General features: G+C 39.6%; 1 protein-coding gene across 4 annotated transcripts; it reads left to right on the top strand.

Moving 5' to 3' along the window:
* The first annotated feature begins 456 nt into the window (after positions 1 to 456).
* Positions 457 to 22308, top strand: slc6a8 (solute carrier family 6 member 8). 4 transcript variants are annotated; one of them, XM_030784747.1, is made up of 14 exons: positions 487 to 580; positions 617 to 760; positions 8589 to 8720; positions 8916 to 9180; positions 9990 to 10122; positions 12769 to 12903; positions 13332 to 13435; positions 13963 to 14087; positions 19792 to 19904; positions 20172 to 20309; positions 20681 to 20783; positions 21036 to 21136; positions 21416 to 21586; positions 22168 to 22308. In XM_030784747.1, the coding sequence occupies exons 2-14, from the start codon at positions 673 to 675 to the stop codon at positions 22306 to 22308; spliced, it is 1749 nt and encodes a 582-aa protein (XP_030640607.1). In that variant the 5' UTR covers positions 487 to 580; positions 617 to 672. The 4 variants fall into 4 exon arrangements, with proteins under 4 accessions (XP_030640606.1, XP_030640607.1, XP_030640608.1 ...); XM_030784748.1 differs by having other exon boundaries at positions 505 to 588; positions 637 to 760; XM_030784746.1 differs by having other exon boundaries at positions 457 to 760.
* The last annotated feature ends 4977 nt before the right edge of the window (positions 22309 to 27285 follow it).

Here is a 27285-nt window from a genome sequence, read left to right as displayed (position 1 = left end):
TCGTGGATTGTTTTTGAAGGTGCTTTTTAAATCGGTGTTTTTATTTTTCTTTCGCAAACGTCTTCTTACTTTATTTACTCTCATTTTGTAATTTTTTAAAAAAATCAAATTTCCCCTGTTACCAGTTGCGACAAGACATCTGACTGCCATCGCTGAAGATTTGACATTTTGAAACGATAAGAGAAAAAAAAAACAGTCTAACCTTGATCTAATACTCCTGACTTACAGCCTTTATTTAAAAGGCAAATTATCAAATATTGTATAGGCTCGCTAAAAAAAGAAGAACTAAAGGGCACTTGTGTCAATATAGGAAATCGAGTTCAGCGAAAGAGATAAAAGGAGAGTTGTATCTGGGATTATTACGAATCCCTTTATTGACTGATCTTTTCACCGATTTCCTCTTTCTCAGTGTTCTGAGGACGTTAAGGGAGCTTTGTTTACAAGTGTGTAATTGTGATGGAGAAAGCCTCTCTTAACGTTGACTGTTGCGCTGTGACTGTGGTCCTGGGAGAGGAGAAGAAGGGTCATCTCATTCCGAATGGAAACGGGCATCAAGGCGCAAATGGGAACCTTATCGGAGGTGGCGGCGCGGCCAATACTGGTGCGGCACCTGGAGCATTATCTGCTGTGGAGAAGCAGGTCTACCCGGAGAGAGAAACATGGACCAGACAGATGGACTTCATCATGTCCTGTGTTGGGTTTGCCGTAGGCCTGGGAAATGTGTGGCGTTTCCCTTACCTTTGCTACAAAAATGGTGGAGGTAAGTGACAAGGTAAAATAGGCTCACCAAGACCCGGTGCCGGGAGCTGTCATGATTTAAACCACCTCCCTCTTAGCCACGTCACTGTCATTAATGAAACCTACAAGCACGTTATTTTACATGCCATAATTTGGCAGTGTTTGGCATCATTAAACAGTCGCCTTCTGTAGTAGTTTATGAATGCCCCGTAAGCAGCTGAAGCAAGTGTCTTTCGATCCAGCTGTCTTTTTATGAAGCGAAAAAGCGCCATATAAGCGTGAAATGGCAATTGCTCATACAACTGAATCAGTGTTCATCTGCGCGCCGATAAAAGAGAAAGGTTTTTGGAGCGAAGCATGATTTCATACGCATGTCAGGTGATGCAAAATCTTGGGGTTTTTCCAATGGTTGGAGGCGTGATCAATGCATAACAGCCACGATTCTGTCTGTACGCATTGATGTTTTCTGCGTACCAACCTTTCATCGGCATTGCGCATAGTTTTGTTTTATAATATTTTATAGCAATGTCATAATATTTTCCATAATGTCCTAATCTAAATACAGCTTGTGCTGTTAGTTTGTAGACAGTGATGACTCAACCCAGTTACTCATTCACTCGACTGAGTTAGCTCAGTGGGGATCAGGTAGTTTTAGTGAATCCACCTTAAACTGAATGCGGCATTGAAGATCTGTATCTGACTCATACACATCCTCAGAATGAGCCTCAGTGTATTGGCCCGGTTAGCATCTACTCACATTTAGTAGATTAGTGTAAGTTGACCGGCATTACATCATAAAAGTGTTGAAATTAGAAGTGCGGTCTTATTTCTTCCAATTAAGAATGCTAATACAGCTTTTCATCATACTTTAGAAAGACTTTGTGTCTAGGTATTTACACGAGCACATAACAATACTTATGTAATGGCAAGGTCATTCCTCTGTACTAACACCATATGTCATAGTGTTTGGTGCTTATCCACTGGTAATTACACAAACATAGTATTAAACAATGTCATATCTAAATAAACATTTCTGCGAATTATCTGGTCGTTGTATAATCTATTAATGTGTCCATATAGTCGATGTTGTGGTGTCCCCGATGACGTTCTAGCTCATGACTGATTCACAGCGCACAGTGCCTTTTCCATGTTGCCAGTGATGATAGCAGACCATTACAACATGGTGTATAAAAAAAATATATTGCTATAACAAGACTTGCTCTCGTAGCATATCACCTTATTATACTTATCTGTATCTCAAGTATCTCATCTCAGTAGCATCAGGAAAAATGTAACAATATTGGAGAAATTATATAGTCATAACTCTGCATGATTAATATTTACGCCCACCGTTGTTCCCTTTCTAAAGAGCAAAAGTGCTAGGGAAATAGATATTTTCTTGACACCGGGGTTTCTTTTGTCTTAGTTTGGAAGGCGTATCTGCTTTCCCTCCAAGCTATTTCAACAGAATACAATCAATTTTGACTGTAATGATTGACCTGCCCTGCAGTAGGTAAAAAAGGCATGGATACCAGCTGGTGGGAACTGTACGGGAAGAGCATCAATTCTTCTAAAAACAATGAGCCATTCAGCTCTGACCTGCCAGAGAGAGAAAGGCGAGATGGTTGATAAGTGTCTGGTGAGCACTGGTTTATTCCCTAAATGTCCCTCTTCAAATACTTGCTTTACCCCCAACAAGGAGCTCTAAGGTAACAAGAATACGTTTTCCCAGTTCAGGTTGCCAAACTCGGTGAGTCTCTTTGAGAAACAGTGCGCATTCCTTTGAGGTGACTTAGACCTTCTGCCAAAATCAAATCAGTTCTGCCAAGGCGAAAAGGTCTCGCTGACATAGAACCAAGCAACAGCGTGTAAATAATGACCGAGTCACCGGTTCCCTTCTTTCTCCTTTCCCCGCAGTGACCATTCACCGCGCTCACCATTCCCCGCAGTGAACGTTCACTATGTTCACCATACCCTGCAGTGCACATTCACTCTACTCACCATTTCCTGCAGTAACAACTCTGTTGTTTTTTGATGTTGGTTTTGCAAAACGAACCAAGAATATCAACCAAGACGCTTTTTCAAAGCCTATGTCGAAGTCTGTGGACCACTTTGCATTATACTGAACCTCTAAATTCGTATTTTGCACGACCACCCTGAACAGACTAGAATCCCGATACATGAAGTTTATGGGGAGATTGTTCAGTGCTCACGTTTTTAGTACGGCACTTATGTATAGGACACTGATGCCATGCCACTAATGTCACCTGATGTCATAAAATTTATCAGGTTTTTTTTTTTAACGGTGATTTGTGTAGCAGACTGTTTTGTATCTACAATTTTCTGTCCCTCCTCTAGAGTCTCTTCAGAATGGTGCTTTGGAGTCTCAGAATTGTACACTTTTGGAAAAGGTGAAAGAGGAATAATGAAACACTTCTCTGGTGGCCAGTTGGTATTACAGTTCAGCCACATATCTCAGTTCAGGTTCATTAGATATTCTGTTCTGTGCAACTTTAATTTGGCTCTGAACCAGCTTTTTTTTTTGTTTTTCAACTAGAGACTGTCAGAAGACCAAAATAATGCCTTTGGCTTTCGCAGACACATCAAAACATGAGTGGGCTACAAATAACAAATTCCAAAACTGAACAGACGATACAGAACCATTGCATGATGGATCTTCGTGAGTGGCTGGCACTTAATATTAATTAAGGCTTATTAATATTTAAGAAATCATAATTAATGCACTTTTTTGTCATATTATATATTGAGAAAACACCTCAAGATCAGCTTTAGTTTGCGGAACAATGGTTTGGGACGCATGTGAATTAGCTCCGTAGTTGTAATCCAATTTCATTTAATTGATTTTCATCAAATTAGACCTCTTTAACACTCAGATGCCTCTACTGCTCATTTGCATAAACAACCTACAGACGGAATTGGCTTCCATCAGATGTCATTCAGTCCTCGCACATACTTCTTTAAATGAAATCATAAATAATAAATGGATGCTGCTATTTTATTAATAATTTCATGGACTTGCGATACACTCGGATATATACACTAATTAGTCCCTGATTTGTAGGTGATATATTGGAGGAGAACATTTCAGTATGCAGAGAAATGTGAGTCATAAAACTGTGTGATCTGGAAATCTGATAACATGGACATCTCGCAAATTGGTCTCTCCTTCTTTAGAGGCTTTCTCATGCATACTGCTTTATAAAAGTGTGTGCTGGTTTCAGATTTTATCTGTTAATGGTACTCTGAGAGACAGAGCAGACGATATTTTATATTTTGCTAAAATATGTTGTTGTGTGTGTCACTGTGTCCTTCTCCTGGATAATTCTCAAAATCATTTCAATACTCCCAAACAATGTTTGGTGACCAGTGCTACAGTTGTCAAGAATAACGGTGATTCTTTGTCAGAATGTTTTGCAGTAGTTGACATGGCAACACCTCATTTGAATCAGTTATGGTTAGAGTCTACATTACCAGTGTCCTTATAGAATATTCATTTCCCAAACAGTGCCGTTTCTACATTTGGCTGTGCGCCATTATCCACTAAGCAAGAACGGGTAATGTCATGTTGCATTTCCTGTAAGAATAAAACACATCAGCGTATATAATTATTTCAGTATTTTCTTAGCTATTTATTATCCACGTACTGGCTCTTCTCAGGGGCGCTCAATGATGTCACAGCCATGTAGCCGGCCTGCAGAGTCTCCGGGCATCACGCAGGTAGCGCAGAACTGCCACCGCGCAGCCGGGAGATTTATTATCTCTGCAGTGACTGTCCTTCGCAGTCACTGCAGGTCCATCAGTGCTGTGTGTGTGCTGGTTCTCATGGGGATGGAAAGATCCAAAGATTTAGAGCTGTATCATTCCACACTCAGGCCAGCTGGGATTATCATGCATGAGCATAGTCAAAAGCTGATTGCTTTTATTTTCCCTCTGTCTGAAATGGATAAACTTCCTGAACCCAAATACAGGGAAATAAATGTCTCTTTTTTTAGAGAGAGAGAGGGAGAGAGAGAGAGAGAGAGAGAGAGAGAGAGAGAATTGCATGCAGAACTCTTCACTCTTCAAGGATTTAACTGATCAGCAAGTGTTTAATATTTAAATGATTACCTAACGTTAATGTTTAACTAAGGTGCCGTTTGGTTGCTACTTGACTACTTATGTTTTTGTTCTTCCTTACAGGATTCCAAGACTTGATATTTGTCTCCCTGAAAAACAAAATTCAGACAAAGTGATCTAAAAACACAGAGCGATCAGCTCATGCATGCTGTGTAGGAACCTGGGTTAGTCTTTGGGGTTCATTGGCCTTTTTGTCTGTCTCTGAGGTGAGACTGTGGTATGAGTACAGAAGGGCTCACGCTGGCCCTTTGCCCTTAGTGACATCAGCTCTTCACCCCCCACGTGGACAAGCGATTAAGAGTGTCTGTTAATCTTTTAATCCCTGGCCAGGACCTAGGATGGTTGGGGTTCAAGCGTGGAATGGCACAACTCGGTCTCGGGCCCTCCCACCGTTCCTCTTTACCTCATCATCACGTGCTCGTCTCTGGAGTCATACACACACAGTCCACGCGGACCTTCTGCCCAGTGTTGACTGTTTAGATTCCATGGTAAAACGACCGCGTCTTGGCATGTGGGCATTTGTCTCTTTAAGGTTTCTCTTTGTAGTCATGTGATCTTTTTGTGGTCTAGCTTTCTGTGTTCCTCGAGGCATTTGCAGATATTTGCATATCTGTGAGTTTAACCGACACTTGTCAAGACTGCCAATGAAAGCATTGGTCTCCTGTCTTTCTATTCGGGGGAAGGCCACTTACAATGTTGGCCAGGATAAACTTGTAACGTGTGTGCTGATGGTTGTTCCCAACATACAGTCTCATACAGTTTCCAGAACCACATGGTGGTTGCCAATGTGCTGTGAGCAACTGCATTAGTAACATGTTCAGTAATCTCTTCACCAAAGACCAATCTCAATGATAGGAATAGCATAACACTTAGAGAAGGGCTGGATAATTGGGTTGAAGTAATCCCATCTTGAGTGGTTTAAAATTAGTGAACCTGTGCAGACTAACATATCATTGAAACAACTTCAGATCATGCAGCACCAAACAACACACATCACCAATACCAGCTACATCAGTTGAACTGAGGGAATGAGTTATTATAGGCATGCAATGAAGTGTTACTGCCAAGTTGTTTCCAGTGTGCCTGTGCCTGGGTGACATTTTTTGCCAGTGAATACAGTAAGAGTTGTAGGAACCTCATTGGTTGACGGGGCGATGGCATTAGTTGATTTTTTTTTTCCCAGTGTGGATGTGAAAGATAAGATGAGGGTGACAGAGGGAGGTATTTATAGCATCACCTGAAGACCAGAAAAACTGGTCAGCACTCTCTGAGATTTTTAGACCTACTCAGACAGGCGGTCATTTGCCGGATGAGAAAATGATGCGTCTGTTCATAGAGGCCTCGTCTGTACTGCGCAGAGCATTTTGCTAACTGACAAACAGGGATTCAGAGACCTGGTGATCCTTAACATGCTCTGTAGTTACTTAGCCTGTCGAGAATAGAAGGCTTAGCTTACACTCGCCACATTTGAGTTGGTCGTCTATTCCTGAGCACCTATGATTTGGGTGCCATATTCGGCCACTTGACTTTTAGTGCGTTCATTTTAAATGTAGAAGGCAGTTTAGTAATGCTGAGTTCTTGAAGTAAGCAAGTAATAGGTTTTGTAGTGTTTATGGATATGTTAACACACCCATGCTTGAGATACAATTGGTTTTTTGGACAGAGGTTAAATAAATCATTCTTCCTCAAATTCACTGTGCGCATTATAAACACACAATTCTGGGCTCTCAACAGTTAAAATACGCACACACACACATACACACACACTCTCTCTCACACACACACACACACACACACACATACACACATACACACACACACACACATTCTTCTACATGTTTTGAATCAACAGCTCAATTGCATTGCCAAATGAATGACCATAGTGGAGGAAACAGCTAGCTCTGACGTAGTGTGTGTTGCATAGCAGTCCAGGGGGGGAAGAGCCAGTGAACTGTGTAGTAGGAACCAGAAACAGCAGAAGCTGCTTTGAGAATGGTTTCATTAGAAGCAGAAGCCGGCAGAGTCAGGTGTTTGAAAGTTGAAACACACCCCCCCACACACACACACACCCCCGAACATTCACAATGTCCTCCGCAGTTCCTTTTAGCCTCTACGCCACAGACTATGAGTGTGTGACTCACCAGCGCATGTGCGTCTGAGCTGGCGTTCACATTCTCATTCGCCGTCCGTCCGTCTATTCCGCGGTGCATGCTTTTGTTTGCTAATCATGTCCTCACATTTTTTTTTTTTGTCTTTTTGCCCTCACAAAACCCACATCTAAATACTTTATAGAATCTTTTGTAAAGACAGAATAAGGTCATGTTGTATACCGTTCACAGTCATAGCCCCTTACGTCGCTAACACAGAGCAGTAGCATTGTACGCGGTGTCTAACCGTAGGCAGTTCATCAAAGGGCTTCTATCTCAGCTGTGAGTTATTTTCCAGAACAATAGCCTATATTTTAGTGAAAAGAGCACAAAGTGGTGCTCTCCCTGCCCCTGGAGAAGGTTTTTCATTCATAAAACTTTAACCCCGTGTTACTTTTCAGACATTCAAAGAGCAGTAGTTCTCTTTTGTATTTTTGCAGCTCATTGTTAGATTCGTAGATATTACGGAATTTGAATGGACTTAAATCCTATTGATTGTTTTGACTAGCTGGCTTGGAAGCTGTTCTCTGTTGTCGTACAGCGTTGCAAATGTTTTCTACTTCAGCATCAACCTGTAAGCAAAAGACTTGCCTGTCTATGTCTATTCATTTCTTATTCGGTTTGGCATCAATGAACTGTTCTCACTGCCCTCCAAAGCCCATGTTATGCAATGAGTGCTACTTTGTATCCCTCTCTCTGTCTCTGTCTCTGTCTCTCTCTCTCTCTCTCTCTCTTTCACTCGCTCACGCACTCACTCACACTCTCTCTCTCTCTCTCTCTCTCTCTCTCTCTCTTTCACTCACTCACGCACTCACTCACACTCTCTCTCTCACTCTCTCTTTCAATCTTGCTCTTTCTGTGGCAATCTCCAAGCAGACGTACGAGCAGTAGATGACATCATCTGGACTTTCATTCACTGCAATACATTGTTGAGTGGATAATCTGCATTAGAACTGGTGCTGTAGACTTGCTGCGGCCAAAAGCCCAGCCCCCATTCCCTCCTACTGGCATGTCCATGCATAAACCCCCGCCCACTCCACCACGACTAAGCCTCCACTGCTGCTGTCAATCTGAAATCATTCAGCTGTGAGGTTATTACTGCTGACGGCTTGGCGTGCTCCCACACAGTGTGTGTGATGCATACTAATGCAGGAAGCACCATTGCAGTCTTATCACACGAGATTCGAGCAGAAAAGTAGCAATGGAGACATGCTAGAATTTTTTGACAAGAGCTACATCAAGATAAAATCATGTCCTTTGTTTCTTATGTGACTGAGGGAAAAAAACGTTTTTTTTTGGGGGGTTTTTTTTTAATCATGTGCGAAAAGCTCTCACGATGTACACTAAACAACAGTACCTCAATCTGTTTTGTCCTCATGAAGAGCAAATGTTGATTACTTTTTAAGCATTATCAAGATTATATTGAGAGCATTTACGTATGCGTAATTCAATTATTTAATTCTCTCCCTCCCTCCCTCCTTCCCTCTCTCTCTCTCTCTCTCTCTCCCTCTCTCTCTCTCTCTCTCTCTCTCCCTCTCTCTCGCTCTTTCTCTCCCCCTCCCCTAGGAGTGTTCCTCATTCCTTATGTGCTGTTTATATTTCTGGGGGGTATTCCCATCTTCTTCCTGGAGATTTCCCTCGGGCAGTTCATGAAGGCCGGAAGCATCAACGTGTGGAACATCGCACCTCTGTTTAAAGGCATGTCTTGTATCTCGAACGTGATTCCCAAATATGTCTGTCTGTTAAAGTGCCAGGCTGTCCAGTGCCTGAGAATACTTGGTTTGGAAATACATAGAGACATCTTAAACCCATTCCAGCCCTACCATTGTCTCTCAATGCGCTCACAGTTAAATCTGACACCCGGCTCTCTCTGATGTGTCACGCCTCTTGTAGGACTGGGCTATGCCTCCATGGTGATTGTGTTCTTCTGCAATACCTACTACATCATGGTGCTGGCATGGGGCTTTTACTACTTCATCAAGTCGTTCAACTCCACTCTGCCCTGGTCCACCTGTGACAACAGCTGGAACACAGAGAGCTGCATTGAGATCTTTCGTCACGATGAGTGCCAAAATGGAACCATCGGCAACTCCACCTTCGGCAACCTGACATGCGAAGAGTTAGCAGATGGCCGTTCTCCCATCATTGAATTTTGGGAGTAAGAGTCCCTATCTATCTATCTATCTATCTATCTATCTATCTATCTATCTATCTATCTATCTATCTATCTATCTATCTATCTATCTATCTATCTATCTATCTATCTATCTATCGATCTGTCTGTCTATCTATCTATCTATCTATCTATCTATCTATCTATCTATCTATCTATCTATCTATCTATCTATCTATCTATCTATCTATTTATCTATAAACATGTAATCTAAGATTCTGGTCATACCCCTCCACTTTGTTCTCCAAGTTTGAGGAAATAATGTGATTTTATTTGTAGGCCCACCTAAGACAGTAAAATACAAGTTGGAGACAGAGCCTAACTGTTTTTCCTATGCCTGTGTCTGCTACTCCACCTCCCCTTTGCATCCTGGCCGACAAAATTTTAAACGTCTGCTGTTCTGAAGGTCGCCTAGTTTAATCCAGTCACGTGGTGCTTGTTGCTATGAATCATGGTTTATTTGTCCTAGGCCACGTCAGGACATTTACATGAAATATACTGAGAATACAGTGTGAAGGTCAACGAAGGGCAACTTCACTAAGTCTCCCCGGAGTTGCCAAATGTTATAAGTACTGCAAGCACCGTTATGTTATAGGACAGCTCAGCTCATTTGTAGCTTTTAGGGTTTTTTTTTTTTTTTCCAAATTTAGGGATGTTATTTTTGTTTCATTTATTTTAAGCATCATGGTTTGTTTATTCTATTTAGAACAAATAAAAGGACATATTGTTGAAGAATGCTGTTATGTAAAAAAAGAATATGTACTCTCTAAAAAAAATTCTCTCTCTTTTCTCAGGAACAAGGTTCTGAACATCTCTGATGGGTTGGACCAGCCTGGTGCCATTAACTGGGAGTTAATGCTGTGTCTCCTGGCTGTTTGGGTGATGGTGTACTTCTGCGTGTGGAAGGGTGTGAAATCAACGGGCAAGGTAAATCACTGACCATGGATTTAGCTCTTTAAAGAGACCGTTGATCTGTTTCTTAGGCATGACTGCAGGTAAAAGCAGAGCCCAGTCACATGGGTCAGGGCCAGCACCTCATATGGCTCCTCTAGATCTTCACCGCTCTTACGCAACGGCCACACAGGCAGACTGACTGAAGCCCGTGGCATTGATTCACCCCTGACGTCTCTCCTCCGAAAGCTCAGAGTTCCGATCGATACAGTTTGGTTAACGCTAAATGTGAATGGGATTGTTGTTATTTTGACGTGTGAAAATAAATCAGCATTGCATTCATCCAAAAGAATCAATGTGGCAGTAGGACAGTAACTCAACAGTAAGCAGGGCAAGCTAAGATATCCTTGAAAAATATGCGCATTTTACAACATTGTAAAACAGATAATGATTCATTCTGTGTCTTGTGACACTCTGTTTTACAGTGCACTCCAATATTACCTTTCACTGAGGTTTTATATATTTTCCGCAGATGATGTTTTTGACCGCAATGTGACTTTTTCTAACCTTGATTCATCTAGCTCCACCCTCTGCTGGTGCCACAGTAGCACAACGGTGAGGCAAAGAGTATCCATGGCAACGTCATTTGCCAAAGGGGTGTGGTTTAAAAATATTACAAAGTGCCCTGTCACAAGGCTGAGCTCTGATTGGACAGTAAGGGAAGATTGTCTGCAGTGAGACGTGACTAGGCTCTCGTGCAGATGGCCAACAGCCATTTTTTTCCTGCTCTGGAGGCGGGATCACATGAATACTCAGCAGAGAATGACTCCAGTTATTTCTGGTGCTCTTCTATTTAGTCATATCGCCATTACAGCCACCTGCTCCTGTTACAAATAACTGCACTGTGTTGTCTTTGTAAAAAACAAAAAAACACTGTGTTACTAGAATCACCTGCTTAGGAGGATCTACAATTTTTCTTTTTTTCTTTTTTTTGATATCACCTTTCTCCCCATTCCTGTACATATATTCGGGTGCTACAGACCATCTTTGGGATCTTGTAAATACTGAACGGCAGATTTATTTGAGATTGGAAACGAAATGCCATTCACTGCACTGGACAGATTGGCCGTTTGAGAATCTCATTATTAACACGACGTATAAACACAATGATCCAGATTAGCCTAGATCCCGCAGATTCAATAAGAATTAGAACAGCCAGCGAGTCGTATTCGTTCGCTGGTTGACTGAGGAAAAACTATTTTTAGACATTGTATTGTATATATTTGTGTATTTGAAGGTAATCTATCTGAAAACCTTAGCACAACTTTCTTTTTTTTTTTTTTTGAAACACACACCGTGCTTGTGTCTTATTTAGATGATAAGGGTAATCCACACTCCTAGTGAAAAACATAATCCTACAGCACCCTACTAACAACAACTGTATTCAACTGCCACTGAGAGATGCAAATTGCTCATATTTGAATAACATCACCAAATCCATTTAGTCCAAGTGTTTTCAAGGTCAGTGTTCCTTCTAGCAACATGCTGTCAGACGGCATCGCTTTAAAATGCAGACAAGACTCTTCAGGTCATTATGTCTGCGTTAGTAGGACAGTAATGCACCTGTGGGCAGCCCAAGAATAACTGAAAGAGGACTGAAACACACATCAGAAAGCCCAGTCTCTCTCTCAGAGTGTATGTGACACGTGGAGAAGAGAAGAGAAGAAGCTAATCAGATCACTATTGATTCATTGTTTGGCATCATCCAGCGTCTGTACAGCCCGCTCACTGCCGGGGCTGATCCGGGTCCGGTGGAGTCTCGTTCCAAGCGGCCGAGTACAAAGACAAGGTTGCTGAGGAAAGAGGACTCGGTACAGGGGCGAGAGAAACAGGAGAAAGGGGAGAACATGGCAGGGAAACAAGCAATGACCTCTAAAGCGTTGCCTACGGCGTTCTGTGTAATGAATAGCAGCCCTGTCTCTGAACTCTTTGGGCTGCACTGTATATGGAGGTCGTCTTCACTAGGAACTTTAAATGTGTCTCCTTTAGCTTAACCTCAGTCACCACTTGACTGCCCAAACAAACCAAGCCTGTGAATAATAATGATAGATTATAACAGCGATGTGTGAGGTTTAACAAAAAGAAACTTGGCACAGTAATGGTGTCCTACTTTCAGATGTTTATTTAGAGCAAACGGGTGAGGACGTGAAAGCTTTCACGTTTTTCATTATGACATTGTGAATGTAGCTGAGCCAGTAAAACAATAGTCGTTAAAACGTGGAAGCTTAACAGAGACTTTTGTGATAACGGCCTAGCTTATATCGCCAAGGTTCAAGGTTCACTGTGTCTGAAATGCCCTACTGATTAGATAAACACTTCCAAGTAGTTATATCGCCATTCATCTGAAAGTCTGACTGCTGGAGATGTGAGATAAAAGGCTCTGTTTGAGTTCACATGGTGCTCACTCAGCATGTGACATGAGATCAAATTGTTCTTGCATGTATTACCATACAAGGGTTTCAATCATCAAGCAATTAAACAAACTCTAGAGTACAGCTGATAGCTTCCTCGGGCACCCGATAAAGCTCTCTCTCCTACCACCCCCCTCCCCCCTCCTCTCCTCTGTCTTTGCTTTGAACATCGTGATGATTAAAGATCAATTTTCTCCTCTTTTTTTCTCAGATTGTGTATTTCACTGCCACGTTCCCGTATGTTGTCCTGATCATCCTCCTGGTGAGAGGTGTGACTCTGCCCGGTGCATACGACGGGATCATGTACTATGTGAAGCCTGACTGGTCAAAACTTGCTGAGCCACAGGTGAGTCCAAAGAGAGGAAACCCCCGCCCCCTCTTCCCCCCCCCCCTCTCTCTCCCTCTCTCTCTCTCTCTCTCTCTCTCTCTGTCTCCCCATACATTTATTGTGTACAAATAGAACACTCTGAGTTTTAATATTAACCGAAGGACTTACCTAAACATAGAATATTTGGAATGTCTTATATGTCATGTAACTGATATGATCAGCAGGTCAAAAGAGGTTAAGGACACACCAGTTATTTCAAACATACTGTTGGTGAAATATACAGTAGAGATGTTTATTGATAGAACTTGAAAGATAAACCTTCAGCAGGACCCTAATACGGGTCTGGCAGAAGCGAATAACATTAGTCTGACAATTGTTTGAATGAGAGACTTTTCCGTTCATTAAACTCTAACTGACCGGGGTATCCCATTTTTCCTATTGGTCAGGTGTGGATTGACGCTGGAACTCAGATATTCTTCTCGTACGCTATTGGCCTCGGAGCCTTGACTGCCCTTGGCAGCTACAACAGATTCAACAATGACTGCTACAAGTAAGTCATACAGTCCAGCCTGTCCTGCCAGGGACACTTTTGTTTTGTCTGTTTGCAGCGGCAGAAACTGTGGTGCTTGTTTCATAATCCCTTGTTTTGTCTATGGACCCCATGCAACCTTCATCGAAGTTCTGTGTTTTTTTATTTGTTTTAGGTTTTTTTTTTTACCTTGCTTATATTAAAGTTCAACCGTACGTTTTTAAAATAGAAGAACTGCAGGTGAACATCTTTCAAGATTTTACAATGTTTTTTGATTCCTTATAATTTACTTTTAAGTGAGTAAAGTTATTAACACAGTAACGGTTTTTGATGTCGTTGCATTCCAATCTCTGGTCAGATTTTAAAGTAGGGGACACTGCAAAACACTGGTAACCAACCATCCATGAAACAACATTCATTAAGCAATTACTTAATCAGTAAAAATGCATCTTAATGAGGACCAAAGGCTGTGAGAGACAAGTCCAGTTTTCCCCCTTGTTAATATATCCTCATTATTCCATGGCATTCCTCTCTGTTTGTCCACATAGGGATGCATTTATGCTGGCCCTTATCAACAGTGGAACCAGCTTCTTTGCCGGCTTTGTGGTATTTTCCATTCTGGGCTTCATGGCATCCGAGCAAGGCGTCGACATCTCCAAAGTGGCTGAATCAGGTAACGGTGAAACAGCTCTCAAGTTAATTAGCCCTCAGTTCCAGAATTAGTTTGAGAAGACAAATTGCTTCTGTGTAAGGAGTTCGATACATGCTGTTACTGAATATGTTGCAACTAATGTCTTCGTAATCCACACAGAGTATTCTCAAGATATTGAGGTTTGTGCCAGCCCAACTCTGTTTTTATTGCCTGTTCTGAGCTGGGTATCTAAGTGCACTATATCTCTTTAATAATTTAGATATAAATCTATTGCTTCTACTCTACATAGCAGAGTGCTTATTGACTACATTCCTGCCTGGAGCTTACTGAGACTCTTTATCTAGTATGTTGTGTGTGTAATTCATTTTTAATGTTGTAGTAAAATGCAGTATCACACAGGAAAATTGATACATGCTAGAACAGATCTTCAGATTTAGAGAAGTAATGGATTGTACTGTGATTTAAAAATTCATGAAGAGGGATGTGTTTAGACCTAATGTTTACCTCATTCATTGTGACTCCTCCTGATGTTTACTACTGTCAGAGTTATTTGGTTGGTGAATTTGAGTGGATGTTATGTGTATGTGACTGTGTGTGTGCGTGTGTGTGTGTGTGTGTGTGGGTATATGTGTGTGTGTGTGTGTGTGTGTGTTTGTGTATGTGTGTGCGTGTGTGTGTGTGTGTGTGTGTATGTATGTATGCGTGTGTTTGAACATTTTTATGTGCACATGAGTAAAAAAAGTGGTGAAAATTATTCAAAATTCTTAAATTTAATCTCTCTTTGGAGTAGATCTTTAGATGAAGTGGGCCATTAAAGCAGTTCGCAATGTGGTTTTAGACCCTCTCTTTCTCTCTCTACCTCTCTCTTTCTTTACATGTGTATGTGTGTGTGTGTGTGTGTGTGTGTTTGTATGTACATGTCCAATACGTGTATGTATAAATCTGTTAGAGACAGAGGGTTCTATCTTAATTTAAATCCTGCCAGTGCAACAGCTGTCTAGAGCAGGACTACATTAGCTTCTTACATATGCACTACAAATATACATGTACATATGCAGTGTGTATAAAGACGAGGTGGAGAATCTACGATACATGAGGAAACCGAGACGAGCGATAACGCACTTTAGCCATTTTGTGCCAAAAAGCTTCAGCAGTCTCAAAACAATGACAAACAGAGCAGGGCACCAGCAGTTTGCATTTCCTGTATAACAGAATAGTAAAGCTTAAACCCTTCAACTGGAGTGTTGCATGTAACTGATTCTTGGCATGTTTTACCCCGGTTATCCATGCATGAAGGCTGGGGTCGTTTCTAACAAGCACATCTCTGTCTTATTTTTCACACGAAACGCAGTGTGTCATTAGGCTTTTATGCATAAGATAAGTAAAAACATCCATCATAAGACAGTGATAATACAGATATATGTGCTTCATGGGAATATATGTACATATGAAAATGTAGCCAAATCAGCCATACGTAAATATTAACGGCATACGTCAGCAGCATATCTTCCATTTTGGACAAGTTGTGATATGGTTCTAATTTTGTACCGTTCCAAAACGAAAAGCTTCACTAGGATTTTCTGGATTGAGTCATCTCCCAGGATGGTGCCGTAAAAAGAAAGGTGTATAGTGTTAGACACATTTAAGGGAAACCATAATCTCTGTTTTCTTTACTTGATGACCAGTGTACGGAGTTTACACAGACACCTGTAGAAACCTTGCAGAATGCTTGTTTTGCTGCTGTACTGTTCTAAAATGTCAGAAAGCAGCAGATGAGACTGGAAATTGATAAAATAAGCCAGACAAATGCAGAATTTACCATTTGTTTATGATACAAAAAGGCACTATTTGTGATTGTTTATTGTGGTCATTGAAGTCATTTCGATCCATTGAAACTTGGGCCTGTGAAGCCCCAAACACCCCTTAGGTAACTACAGTCAGGCACATTGTGGAATTGCATATTTTCCTTAGAGAGCAGTGAGAATGGCATGAACTTGCATTAACTGTATTTTGCCAAACTAGACAATTACCAGTTATAGCTAAGTCCTTATTCACCAGGTGTTTTTAAAATGATTTTGTATGATTGCCCTTCGTAAACTAAAGCGTGACACATAAAGGACACACAGGGGTTTCTGAATATTTTGGAAAAGAACCAAATTGTATTAGTGTTCACACTGAAAGTCTAACAGCCAACTTAAACTCTTTCATTTCCCAATACATGAAGTGTTGAGGTTAAATGATCAGTAATGGTGAATTGGAAAACACTCCTAAACCCCAGAATTTTTGGCTCATGGAGATCCTTTGGGCTATTTACACATTTTTTGATTGCTTTGAGAAATTTCTCACACCATTGTCTCAGTGAGTAAGACTCCTAAATCAAGGAGCCGAACCCACTTGCTAAATTCTTACATGAAGATGCTGTAATTTTACAAAATTCTTCATCACTTGCTGAGTTTTCTGCAGATCACTATATTAATTCAATATGTGCTTGCAAGACCAATATAAGCTAAGTCACAGCTTAACGAATGGACATTTCTGTTCCATTATTTACTGATATTTTTCAAGCAATACCTGTTTTTATACAAAATATGCTTTATCTAATAATCTTCAACCTCAATCATATCTTCAAAGTAAAAAATCTAGAGAACCTAATATTTATTTTTGAATAAAACCGACGACAATGAAAGATGACTGTCAAAAATAAGTCAGTTTACACTGCTGTCTACATTACACTGGGTGTTTATCCGAATTACTTCTACCCAGACAGGTATTTGATGAACAATTCGGGACAAGAGTCCTTGTTTCTACTACAGGGCACAATAATTGGATACACTTAAAGGTGCATAACTTAAATATGTCAGGGCTGTATTCTGTTTTGCTTGGATTTACTTTGTTTCACAGCTGCGGATTTGATTTATTTATTTCTTTTTCATTGAAAACACGGCTGTGATCATATTATAATAACAAAAATAGAGCACATATAATGATCTGCAGAAGTGATAAGCCTTTGAATGATGTATGGATCATATTTGACACAGTTGTGTTTAGGGCGCATGCAAACACACAGGCTTTTTTTTTTTTTTTAGTCTCAACGTAAGAAGTTTGATCATTTTGCAATAATAGTTTTATCTGATATGAGAGACGAGTCAAAGCAATCATAAAAAAAAAAAGAGGCCATAACTCATTCCCTTGTGCATGCTGTCTTCTACTGAAATAGTGTAATCCCAGACAGTGTCTCACCTAGTGGCAGCGAACCAGAGCCCAGGCTTGTTGAGGCTGTTAGTGCAACATGTTCCAAGAGCAGAGAGCAATGGCTTTGTTAGAGAGTAATGACTCCTTGATTTGATGAATCGTTGCACTTGCATTGTTACCTCGCTTGGTTGATTTTCATTCATTAGTACTGACGTAATTGTAGAATTGCAATTCGTCTGATATGTCCTGTCAAAAAAAAAAAAAAAGAATAGGTAGAATACAATTTCATCTAGTCAATAAAAGTAGAATGGCACAGGATTTTATCATAGTGTAAATGTGTGTGAATGTATATGTGTGTGTCTGTGTGTGTGTGCGTGTGTGTGTGTGTGTGCGTGTGTGTGTGTGCGTGTGTGTGTGTGCACGTGTGTGTGTGTGTGTGCACGTGTGCGTGCATGTGTGTGTGAGAGAAAGAGAGCATTTGCATTTGTGTCTTTTGGTACATGTCTGTGTATGTAAGCCTCTGAGGTGTATGTTGTCTCTTTGTATGTAAGTGTGCGTGAGTGTCTGGGAATGTGCATTTTCTTTGTGCGGTATGTGTGCACTTGTGTGAGAGTTATGAAGTAAGACATTTAGTTGGCCGTTATGTACAGCTGTACACAAATGACATCAAAACTATAACATTCTATATGATCAACCTGAGATTTTACCTTCTACATTTTTAAAACAAAATCAATCCAGGTGTTGCAGGATGTACAGTTAGAGATTAAAAGATTCCCAACATAAATTTCATCCTTTTAACAAGGTTTCCTTTACTGTCTTCAGTCCAGTTATACATATATATATATATATATATATCCTCTGATTTGTGATTCATATTCGTATTTATTCACTTATATCTCTATATATCTATTTATTTAAATATTAATTTAAGGATTATTTAACCAGGAACTTTGCCTCTTGAGATGTGCACATCTCGTTTTCAAGAGGGGTCCTGGAGCTGACTGCTGCTGCAGGTAAACATCTGATATCTAATGTCAGCATTTACACCTTAATACAGCAACCCAACAGTCAGCATCAGTGCCTGCTGTTGGAGGTCCACCCAGCATAGTTAGCCATACCATTGACACGGTAGGGCAGCCCAGCGCGACAGTCAGGACAGGTCATTTTGTTCAGGAGTAGCAAAACTGAGAAGAGCATTAGAGAAGGAGAGCGTTGTTGGAAAAAAATAAATAAATAAAATGACCAATTCTCTATGTCTGGCCACCTGAGTCTAACCTACTAAAACACCAACACAATAAAAACCGCTAACACGTAGAATTAACATTTGTGAGGTGGTGTGTGGTGTGTGGCAAAATTCAGATGAGTTTTGGTTATTGTTGTCGATAGTTATTTGTGTGGTGTAATGTTAAAGCCATTTTGGTCATTTCCTTCGTGATTTTCGGATTGAAAAGTTCTGTGATTTGAGCAGTAGAGTTTGACAGTTGTAGGTTATGTTCAATCAGGCTAGAATCTTGTCACTCTTTCTGTTTGGCAGTCATCAAGTAAAGAAAATGTAGTGGCACATTGTTTAAGTTACCAGAGAAACGGCTGAAAGTTGAATTTCCATTCTCCTCTCTTAAAATCCTATCTGTATTTTGTCTTTGGTAAAAAAAAAAAAAGAAAAAAAAGAAAGGAAAAAAAAAGTTAAAATATCTCACTCAAAGACAGCAAGCATCTCTCAAGGTCAAACAGACAAAATATCTTTATACTTTTATATTTCTACAGCATGACACCATTTAAAAAACCAAGGTATCTGATACAGAAATATTTTGAATATCAAAAATGCAAGTTTAAACATGACATTTAAACTTGGCTGACCATAAATTTACAGTAACATAGATTTTGTGTATTTGCTTGGTGTGGTACTCATCTTTGTATCTCAACAACTGACTAATATTTACGATGGAATCAAACCTGATCTCAGAGTGTTACAATGTAGAAATAAATAAGTTCACCAGAAAAGTAACAATCAAAACATTCATTTTCAATTGCATGATGGTATGCACCCCTTTGCGACATTTTAGTATCAGTAGATTACGTTCCAAGCGTTAATGAAGGAAAACGTCTAACAACTAACCTGCCTGACTGTTGCGTGGATGACACCAAAGTCTTCAATAGAATTAAGTAACAAAAAAACAAACAAAAAAAAACCCCAAAAACCCAAAGAAGAAGAAACCTCCCACCTCTTGCTACATTAGCTTTCACGCAAAAACTGCACCTCATCCAGGTGCTACCCCTCTTGCACTCTTTTATTCCCCTCTCTAGTCTTTCTCTCTCTCTCTCTCTCTCTCTCTCTCTCTCTCTCTCTCTCTTTTTATCCTTCCCTCTTTACTATTCTTACTCTTTCATTCTTATTTTCTATCTTTCTCTCTCTCTTTCTTGATCTTTCTCTCTGTCAGTGCCATTTGTATGTGTGTAAGTGTGTCAGTGTTGAGGGCTATGACGAAGACCACGGTTTCGAGTGTCTCATCCCTTCGTCTTCCTCCTCCAACAGGCCCCGGTTTGGCATTCATAGCCTACCCTAAAGCTGTGTCTCTGATGCCCGTGGCTCCGCTCTGGGCCGCCCTCTTCTTCTTCATGCTGCTGCTTCTTGGATTAGACAGTCAGGTCAGTCATTAGACCCCGGGGACCCAGTGACTCTTAGTCATTTCCGTTTCCATTTCGGTGAACTCATCAGTGTGCTGGAATTTCATGTCATGCGTTACCATGTAGATGCACTAGTTTCCACATTATAATTTTAGGTGTGTTTTCTCTTCGTGTGTGTGTTTCCTAATCTTTACTGTAAAAAGAAAACACCGTTCTTACTGAGTTACATGGATTGGTTAAAGTAAAAGGAATGGACCATCAATGAGTAATTTCTCTTCTGTTTTACAGTTTGTTGGAGTCGAAGGTTTTGTAACTGGGATTCTTGATCTGTTCCCTGGAAAGTATTACATGCGCTACAGACGTGAAATTGCCGTAGCAATCTGCTGTTTATTGTGCTTCATAATAGATCTCTCCATGGTTACACAGGTACGTTTCTGCTACACAATCAAGCATAAAGAGGTCAGCACTGTTTACTTAGGATATTAATCATTTCATTCATATCCAAGATAACAAACCCAATTTTGTATAGAAGATAAGCTCACAATCACAGAAGACAAATTCTTGCCCAACCCCGAAAATCTATTGCTTAAACTCTTTTCACCTCCCAAATCTACACTCACGTGGTATGATATGATTCAAAGAAACTTTCCTTTGCCTGTTTTACACATTGCCTGTTGTTCATATAACACTTATTTTGTGTTTCCTTTTAGCATTTATAATCTCCATTCATTTTAAGAGTTCATGGTTTGCTATATACACTCACTCTCACCTTGTATATTATGTGTGTGTGCATACAGGGAGGGATGTATGTCTTCCAGCTTTTTGATTACTATTCAGCCAGTGGTATGACCCTGTTGTGGCAGGCATTCTGGGAATGCGTGGTTGTCGCCTGGGTTTATGGTAAGATCAGCAAAGATCTGTCTCTTTTGCATACAAACTCTCCTCAACATAAGAAAAAAATGGACAAAATATTTAAACCCAGAAAGTTCATTCATCTGTGTTAAGCGCTATGGATTCACATTTTTATGCTTGTATTGGAGTTATTGCACTTTCATAACATTTGAAATTCAAAATGCATTCAAAATGGAATACTGGCATTTTGGCTTTGGTAGAAACTGTTATAAAAAACCAGAATTTTCTTTGGCGACCCAGGTGCTGACAGGTTCATGGATGATATCGCTCGTATGATCGGTTACCGGCCTTTCCCTTGGATGAAGTGGTGCTGGTCTTTTATTACTCCATGTGTTTGCATGGTGAGCAACAGTTTTAAATACAGATTAAACTGTCCTCATTCGGAAGTCTCTGCTTCAGTTTTGACTCTAACGTCATGTTAAACACAGTACCTAAAAAAACACGTCTTCTTCACATACAGATTCTTTCAATTCTTAAAAAAATGTTTGTTTGTTTTTTGCTTTTTGTATTTCTTACAACAGCTGTCATTTGATTCAGGAAAAAAAGAGACACAAAAGAATGCTTAGGGTTATGTTTTTTGAAGTACCACTGGACATTAATTTTGTATTTTTCTAACACAGGGTATCTTCCTATTTCACCTGCTAAACTACAAGCCTCTTACCTACAATAATGTGTATGTCTACCCATGGTGGGGTGAGGTGATTGGTTGGTGTCTAGCTCTCTCCTCCATGCTCTGCATCCCGGTCAGCCTGGTCTACAAGTTCTTTGGAGCCAAGGGAACATTCAGAGAGGTCAGTACAATACAACTTTGTTCCCATTTCTTAACCTAATTTGACCAACTACACAACATCAGAGAAACAAATGAGTTTAAATTAGGTGAATGGGTCACCATTGGGCCTTTTTTTGGCATAACTCCTAAAATGGAGCAAAATGACTATTTAAAACTTTTGTTGAGGCACAGATATAGGGAAGGCTACATATGGCTGTATGTGTCGTGGGAAATGTGTCGCTGGATTGGGTAAGGGACAAAGAATGGAAAATAGAATTGTGGGAAAATCTGATGACACAGGAAAAATCCCAAGAGATCTTGTAAAGAAAAGCTGGGCTTTTTAAACAACAGTTCAAAATTCTCACTAAAATGGGCATAAAATGTTGACTGCAGTAGCATCCAAACCTGAGTTAAGTCTCAAATGAAATTAAGACATTTTTGCAGAATGTTTATCCCCTCTTCCAAGAAACCTGTGGTAATGATTCAGTGACTCAGACAAATGATGTTTAGCTTTTCAACACTGACCCTGTGTAGCAGGAATGTCCAAAGATATCAAAGTAATGAGGGGATGTTTTTTGGATTTTATTTTTCCTTTTCCTCTAGCGCTGGCAAAACCTGACCAAACCAGTATGGGGTGCCCATCACCTCGAATACATGGCTCCAGATGCTGATATTAAAAGCCTGGCATCTCTTTCCCCAGGCACCGAGGAGAACAAGGTTATTATCTTTGAGAGTGTAATGTAGACAGAGGTCTACAGCAAAATCAGTCACCAACCCTCCAAAGACAAGCTGATCGAAATTCTGACTAAATTTGATACAATTTTTTTTTAAATCTTAGTATATCTAAGACTTTAAATAATTTCTCTGAAAATACAGTATTGAGCTTTGCTCCTACTACAAAAAAAGATGTAATTCCCCCCCCCCCCCCCCCCCCCCCCCCCCGCACCCACCCAAAAAAAACAATTCAAGAGAAACCAATTTTAAAATTCAAATGAGAAGATTCTGTAAATATCAGAATTTGCCTAAACAATAATCAGCATGTTTGTGGAGGGTGTGTTGGAAGGTGTGACTGGTTAGACACTGCACACACTTAGGACTGAGTCGGTTTGATAGCAGAGTAATCCTAAGTGTAAGCACATCACCTCACTGTACAGGGCAGAATTCCCACAGGCCATTTTGCAGAGTCTGCAAGGGCTCTGCTTACACTCACATATTACTCCCACAAATATCTCATGGAAGACCACAGGAATACAGAGCAAGAGAAAAAGGGAACTGTTGTTTTGTTTGGTTTCAGTCAGCCATATCCATGAAATCATCTGCTTGTCTGACGTAATCAGTTGAACGTAGATTAGTCAGTACACACTAAAGAGGTATGCACGCCTCACTAGTGAAAATACTTTACAAAGTTGGCATGTAAACTAATGTTTCATAAACCATTAGCGAGTTACAAATAAAGAAGGGAAAAAGCATTTTATTCACTTAAAACATGCATCGAGGGGTAATACAACAAAATGTTAGGTTCACCAAAATTTCAGCTATTGGTATATTGCATTGTCAGTCTTTACAAAATTCTGTGGGGACCCTAGCTGATAACGTATTTGCCAAATGGTCAAGGATCCAAAAAATAAAAGGTATTGGTTCAATTTATGAGCAACTGTTTAATGTTTGGGGTTTTTTTTTTGTTTGTTTGTTTTTTTTGACCTCAGAGCGACATTCTAGACAAGATTAATCTCTGTGCCAAACTTTTCCGTCTCTGTTAAAGTTTGTCAGAGAAGGGTTTTTGGATGCCATAAACAATCAATAATTTGTTTGCTGAGATCATTCGAAAATACTGTATGCTGCGTCTTCTGAATACATGTTTAATGCTTGAAACCATCTGGAAACTTCTCACTGCAGTAAAGCTGTTATTGAGAATGCAAAATATGGCCCTTGATAAATTTAATCTTCAAATAATATCAGTGCTACAAAAGCATCAGTGTTATAATTTCCGTAAATATTATCACATTCATGCATAATAAGAAGGAAATCAGGAAATCTACACCAAGACCAGCTGGTCTAAAAGTAGAGAGCTTAAGTAAAACCTAAAAAATATTCAGAAAGGGAATTTACGCGGCTCGGTTATGGTGGTTAAAACAAGATAAGAAGGTACAAAATTTCTGAGCTGTAATACCAATTAAGGTCCTTTTAGACTTTTAACTTAAGTATTCATCTGAATCTGAAGTATTCAAGAAAGGGTTCTTATGTTGTGACAAATTGGTAAAGCCAGTGGAAAACATTAGAATATAACCTAAATGTTGCCACAGACAGCAACTGCAGGATTAATTGCCAATGCCAGATTTAGACTGTTAAATAACTAACTGGAGACACTTACAACATCTGCAGTGCTGCTTTCCGCAAGCATTAAACAGTTTTTGAGCTGCGTGTATACTGAAGATTAACAAATAGTTGCCAAACTTTGCCTTTTTTGTCTTAAATCCAGAGCCCATCAATGAATAGCCAAGTTTATATTAGGCCTCATTGAACTGGCCTCAGTTTGGCCTGTGGGAATTCTGCCATTTCCATTAAAATAGAAAACGATACGGTAACATCATAGACATTATTAGAATGTAAAATATACTAAAAAAAATGTATGGCTATAAGTACATTTGCACATCGTTGTAAAATAATCTCGCTAGCACTTTTTTAATCGTGTTAGGATAAGAGTTTCTGTTTTGTTTTACATATTGTTGAATAAATCAGAGATTTATTTTGTGAAGGCTTTTATTTTGCTTAAACACATATACGATACATGATAAATATCTGTGTTATATTAAAGAAAAAATGCAGTATGTAATTTTGATAATTATAAAATGGAGGGTGAATCCATAATGAAAAGCTGCAATGCAGTTGCAGAAAGGAATGTGAAGGATATCATGCTGAAATGCTTTTATTTTGTAATATCAAGTGCTACAGTTTTAAGAGTGTTAGACTCTTTGTGTGTGTTTAACTCCAGTATTTTCTGCCAACCACCCAGTGACCAGTTCATTACAAGGTTTTTTTTTTAATCAATATGTAAGATCTGTTTCATATTATAAGGGAAAGGGACTTCACAAAGGCAAAGAGAGGTATTTTTTTATCCTACTCGAATTGTAATTTTTTATCACAGTTCCAATCGCAATTACAATTTGAAGAAATACTCCCTGAAATTTTCTATAAATGAAGTGTAAACCAAAATCAATCTCTCTTTTCCAATTTTCCAAAGTATTTTCCAAATTATTTCCCTGTTTTTTTCTCATGTCACACATTCTGTTTGCACCAGTGTTCTGGGATTATGTATAGAAAGGAATCAGGGCACAAATTGCTATGGTACACAACAAATCCACCAGTGCTTAATTAGCACTGAGCGTTTTAAGTGAACACTTTGAGTGTGTCTATGAGTCCAGGTGGACTTACATACAGGCTGATAGTGTTAATTTAAGGTGAATTTAGACATAGTGATCAATATGCCTTTGTTACTACTGATAGTGAGATTAACATTATCTAAGTGCCCCTCAGTGACGTCTGAGGACATTTCATCAGAGGACACAGAAACAAAACCTTTCAGGGGGAAAAAATTTTACAGGAAAAAAAATGGAATTTAGATGATTAATATTATTGGCTTTTTGTTTTGTTTTGTTTTTTGTTGTTGCTGTTGTTTTTTTCATCAGTATTGTTCAAATAGAAAACAACCTGGGTTGGTGAGTAGATAAATAATTATTATATAGACATCATGTGTAGAAACATAGATGAAATGTACATTACCAAAAATGTATTGTGTCATTTTTGTGCTCTGCCAAATTGTTCTTGACAGTATTTTTCCTCCGAAGGTTAGTGTGTATTACAGAGTGTTAAAGCCACATTAGAGACAAGGAAATAAATGAAAGAGAAAGTGGTAGGGTTTGATCATTTGCAATTATCTTTGTTGGGAGTGTTGATCGATGAGTATCAGCATCAAAATAATATTCAGAAGTAAATATTTCAACTCCTGCTAAAATAGTACACCTCCTTCTGACAAGATTACTGCTGAGTCAAAATAACAGTGCAGTAATATCCTACAAACAGTGTTTCATTCAATACTTATTCATTCTTATGCGCCGCTGTAACTTACTCAAAAGGGAATAGGACACCTTTAAGATTCCTTAATTACAGTTCTGAGATAAATGACCTTGACATTAATCACAGGAATTACCTCCCGTGAAGAAAGAGTAACACAGTACAATAGCCTTATAGGAAGTTTATGTACGATTCAAAGCTTTTGGCGAAGATACTGTCTAGAAATGTCATACTAGCACTGTTGGCTCAGTGAATATGTCATTGAAAACTTTCATTAATGTGCTTTGTAACACACTGTGAGGTGTAACCATGGTCTTCCATTCGTAATCCAAATGAATAATAGTATGTTAAGCTAACTGTACAGTATACGTTAATGTTTTACAGAGGTTACTCTGATCTAACAAATATCCTTCACGATGTATGGAGGGCTTCATGCTTTAATACCACTGTGATTTTGTGCTAAAGATTCACTCGCCCAATCAAAGCAATCGATGGCAATAAACTAACTCAATGAAAATACCAGTGGTTTTGTGTGTGTGTGTGTGTCCGTGTGAACTATTCATTTGTGACAATGTAAATGACAAAACTTCTGTAGTGATCTGTATTAAGCTCATACTAAGTATGATTTATCATATTCTCTAATCTGCAGAATTACAATATTATTCAGATATGTTAAATGCCATAAAGATAGCTTGTGTTACGAGAGGAGAGAGGCCTAAATGTAAATCCTATACCTATGTTGCTTACTGACATAAAAGATATCTAATTTTTCTCTGTAAGTCTGACATGAGTTAAGTACTACGGTTTAGCGTAACGCAAGTTCCAAAAATACTGATTTGGTATTCAAACAGAAGTCAGAGTTTAAACAGGCCAACTGCTCTTCCTAATGAGTCAGTCCTGGCTCTCACAGGTCACAAAGCCCCATCTGAAGCTGAGAATTCAGTGGTGCACTGTGCAAGACAAAATTTTGGTGGTTGCAAGTATTTGTAATTTGCTCTACTATCTAGTTGGATATGTGACAGGAAGTCTTGCTAGTACATGGAGCATAATTATAAGATAATGCTAAGATATTATTTAAATGATCACACCTTAGCTGTGTTTTTTTTTTATTGATTTATGGGTAATCCAGTACATCAAAGTTATTTTGAAAACAGAAATAGTGTGCAGAAATCCTTTTACCTTAATGTTAGAGCGAACCGTTAACTTTGCTATTTGTAATACAATTCTAACATAACTCAGTTGGCTTATGTATATTTTCTGTTTTGAGATATGAGACACGGCCCTTGTCAGTCAACAGCACTGACCATGCTGGGGGGAGTTGGGTGGAAGGGGGTAACCATTATGCTAATGCAGTTTCAACTGGATTTAATGGCAAATGCCAAGGTTGTCAGGGCAATGCAGCTGCCATATTAAGCCTGAGCTTGAGCCTGCAGAAGTTTGTTTACTATGTTTAGCCAATGCCCTCGGAGCAGATCTCGTCTATTTCTGTCAGGGGGTTTGGAGCAGCCAGGCTTTCAATCCTGTACTGTATCCTAGTGCAACAGCTGCCCCCCTCGCTTCTGCCGCCTCTGCAGTACTGGTAACAGCCAGCCAGGCAGGCAGGCAGGCCCGCACACACACACACACACACACACACACACACACACACAC

Source organism: Chanos chanos, chromosome 9 (genome assembly GCF_902362185.1).
Source record: "Chanos chanos chromosome 9, fChaCha1.1, whole genome shotgun sequence".
In the NCBI taxonomy this organism is placed as follows: domain Eukaryota; kingdom Metazoa; phylum Chordata; class Actinopteri; order Gonorynchiformes; family Chanidae; genus Chanos; species Chanos chanos.
Note: the sequence above shows the minus strand (reverse complement) of the source record. Positions and strands in the feature narration are given on the sequence as shown.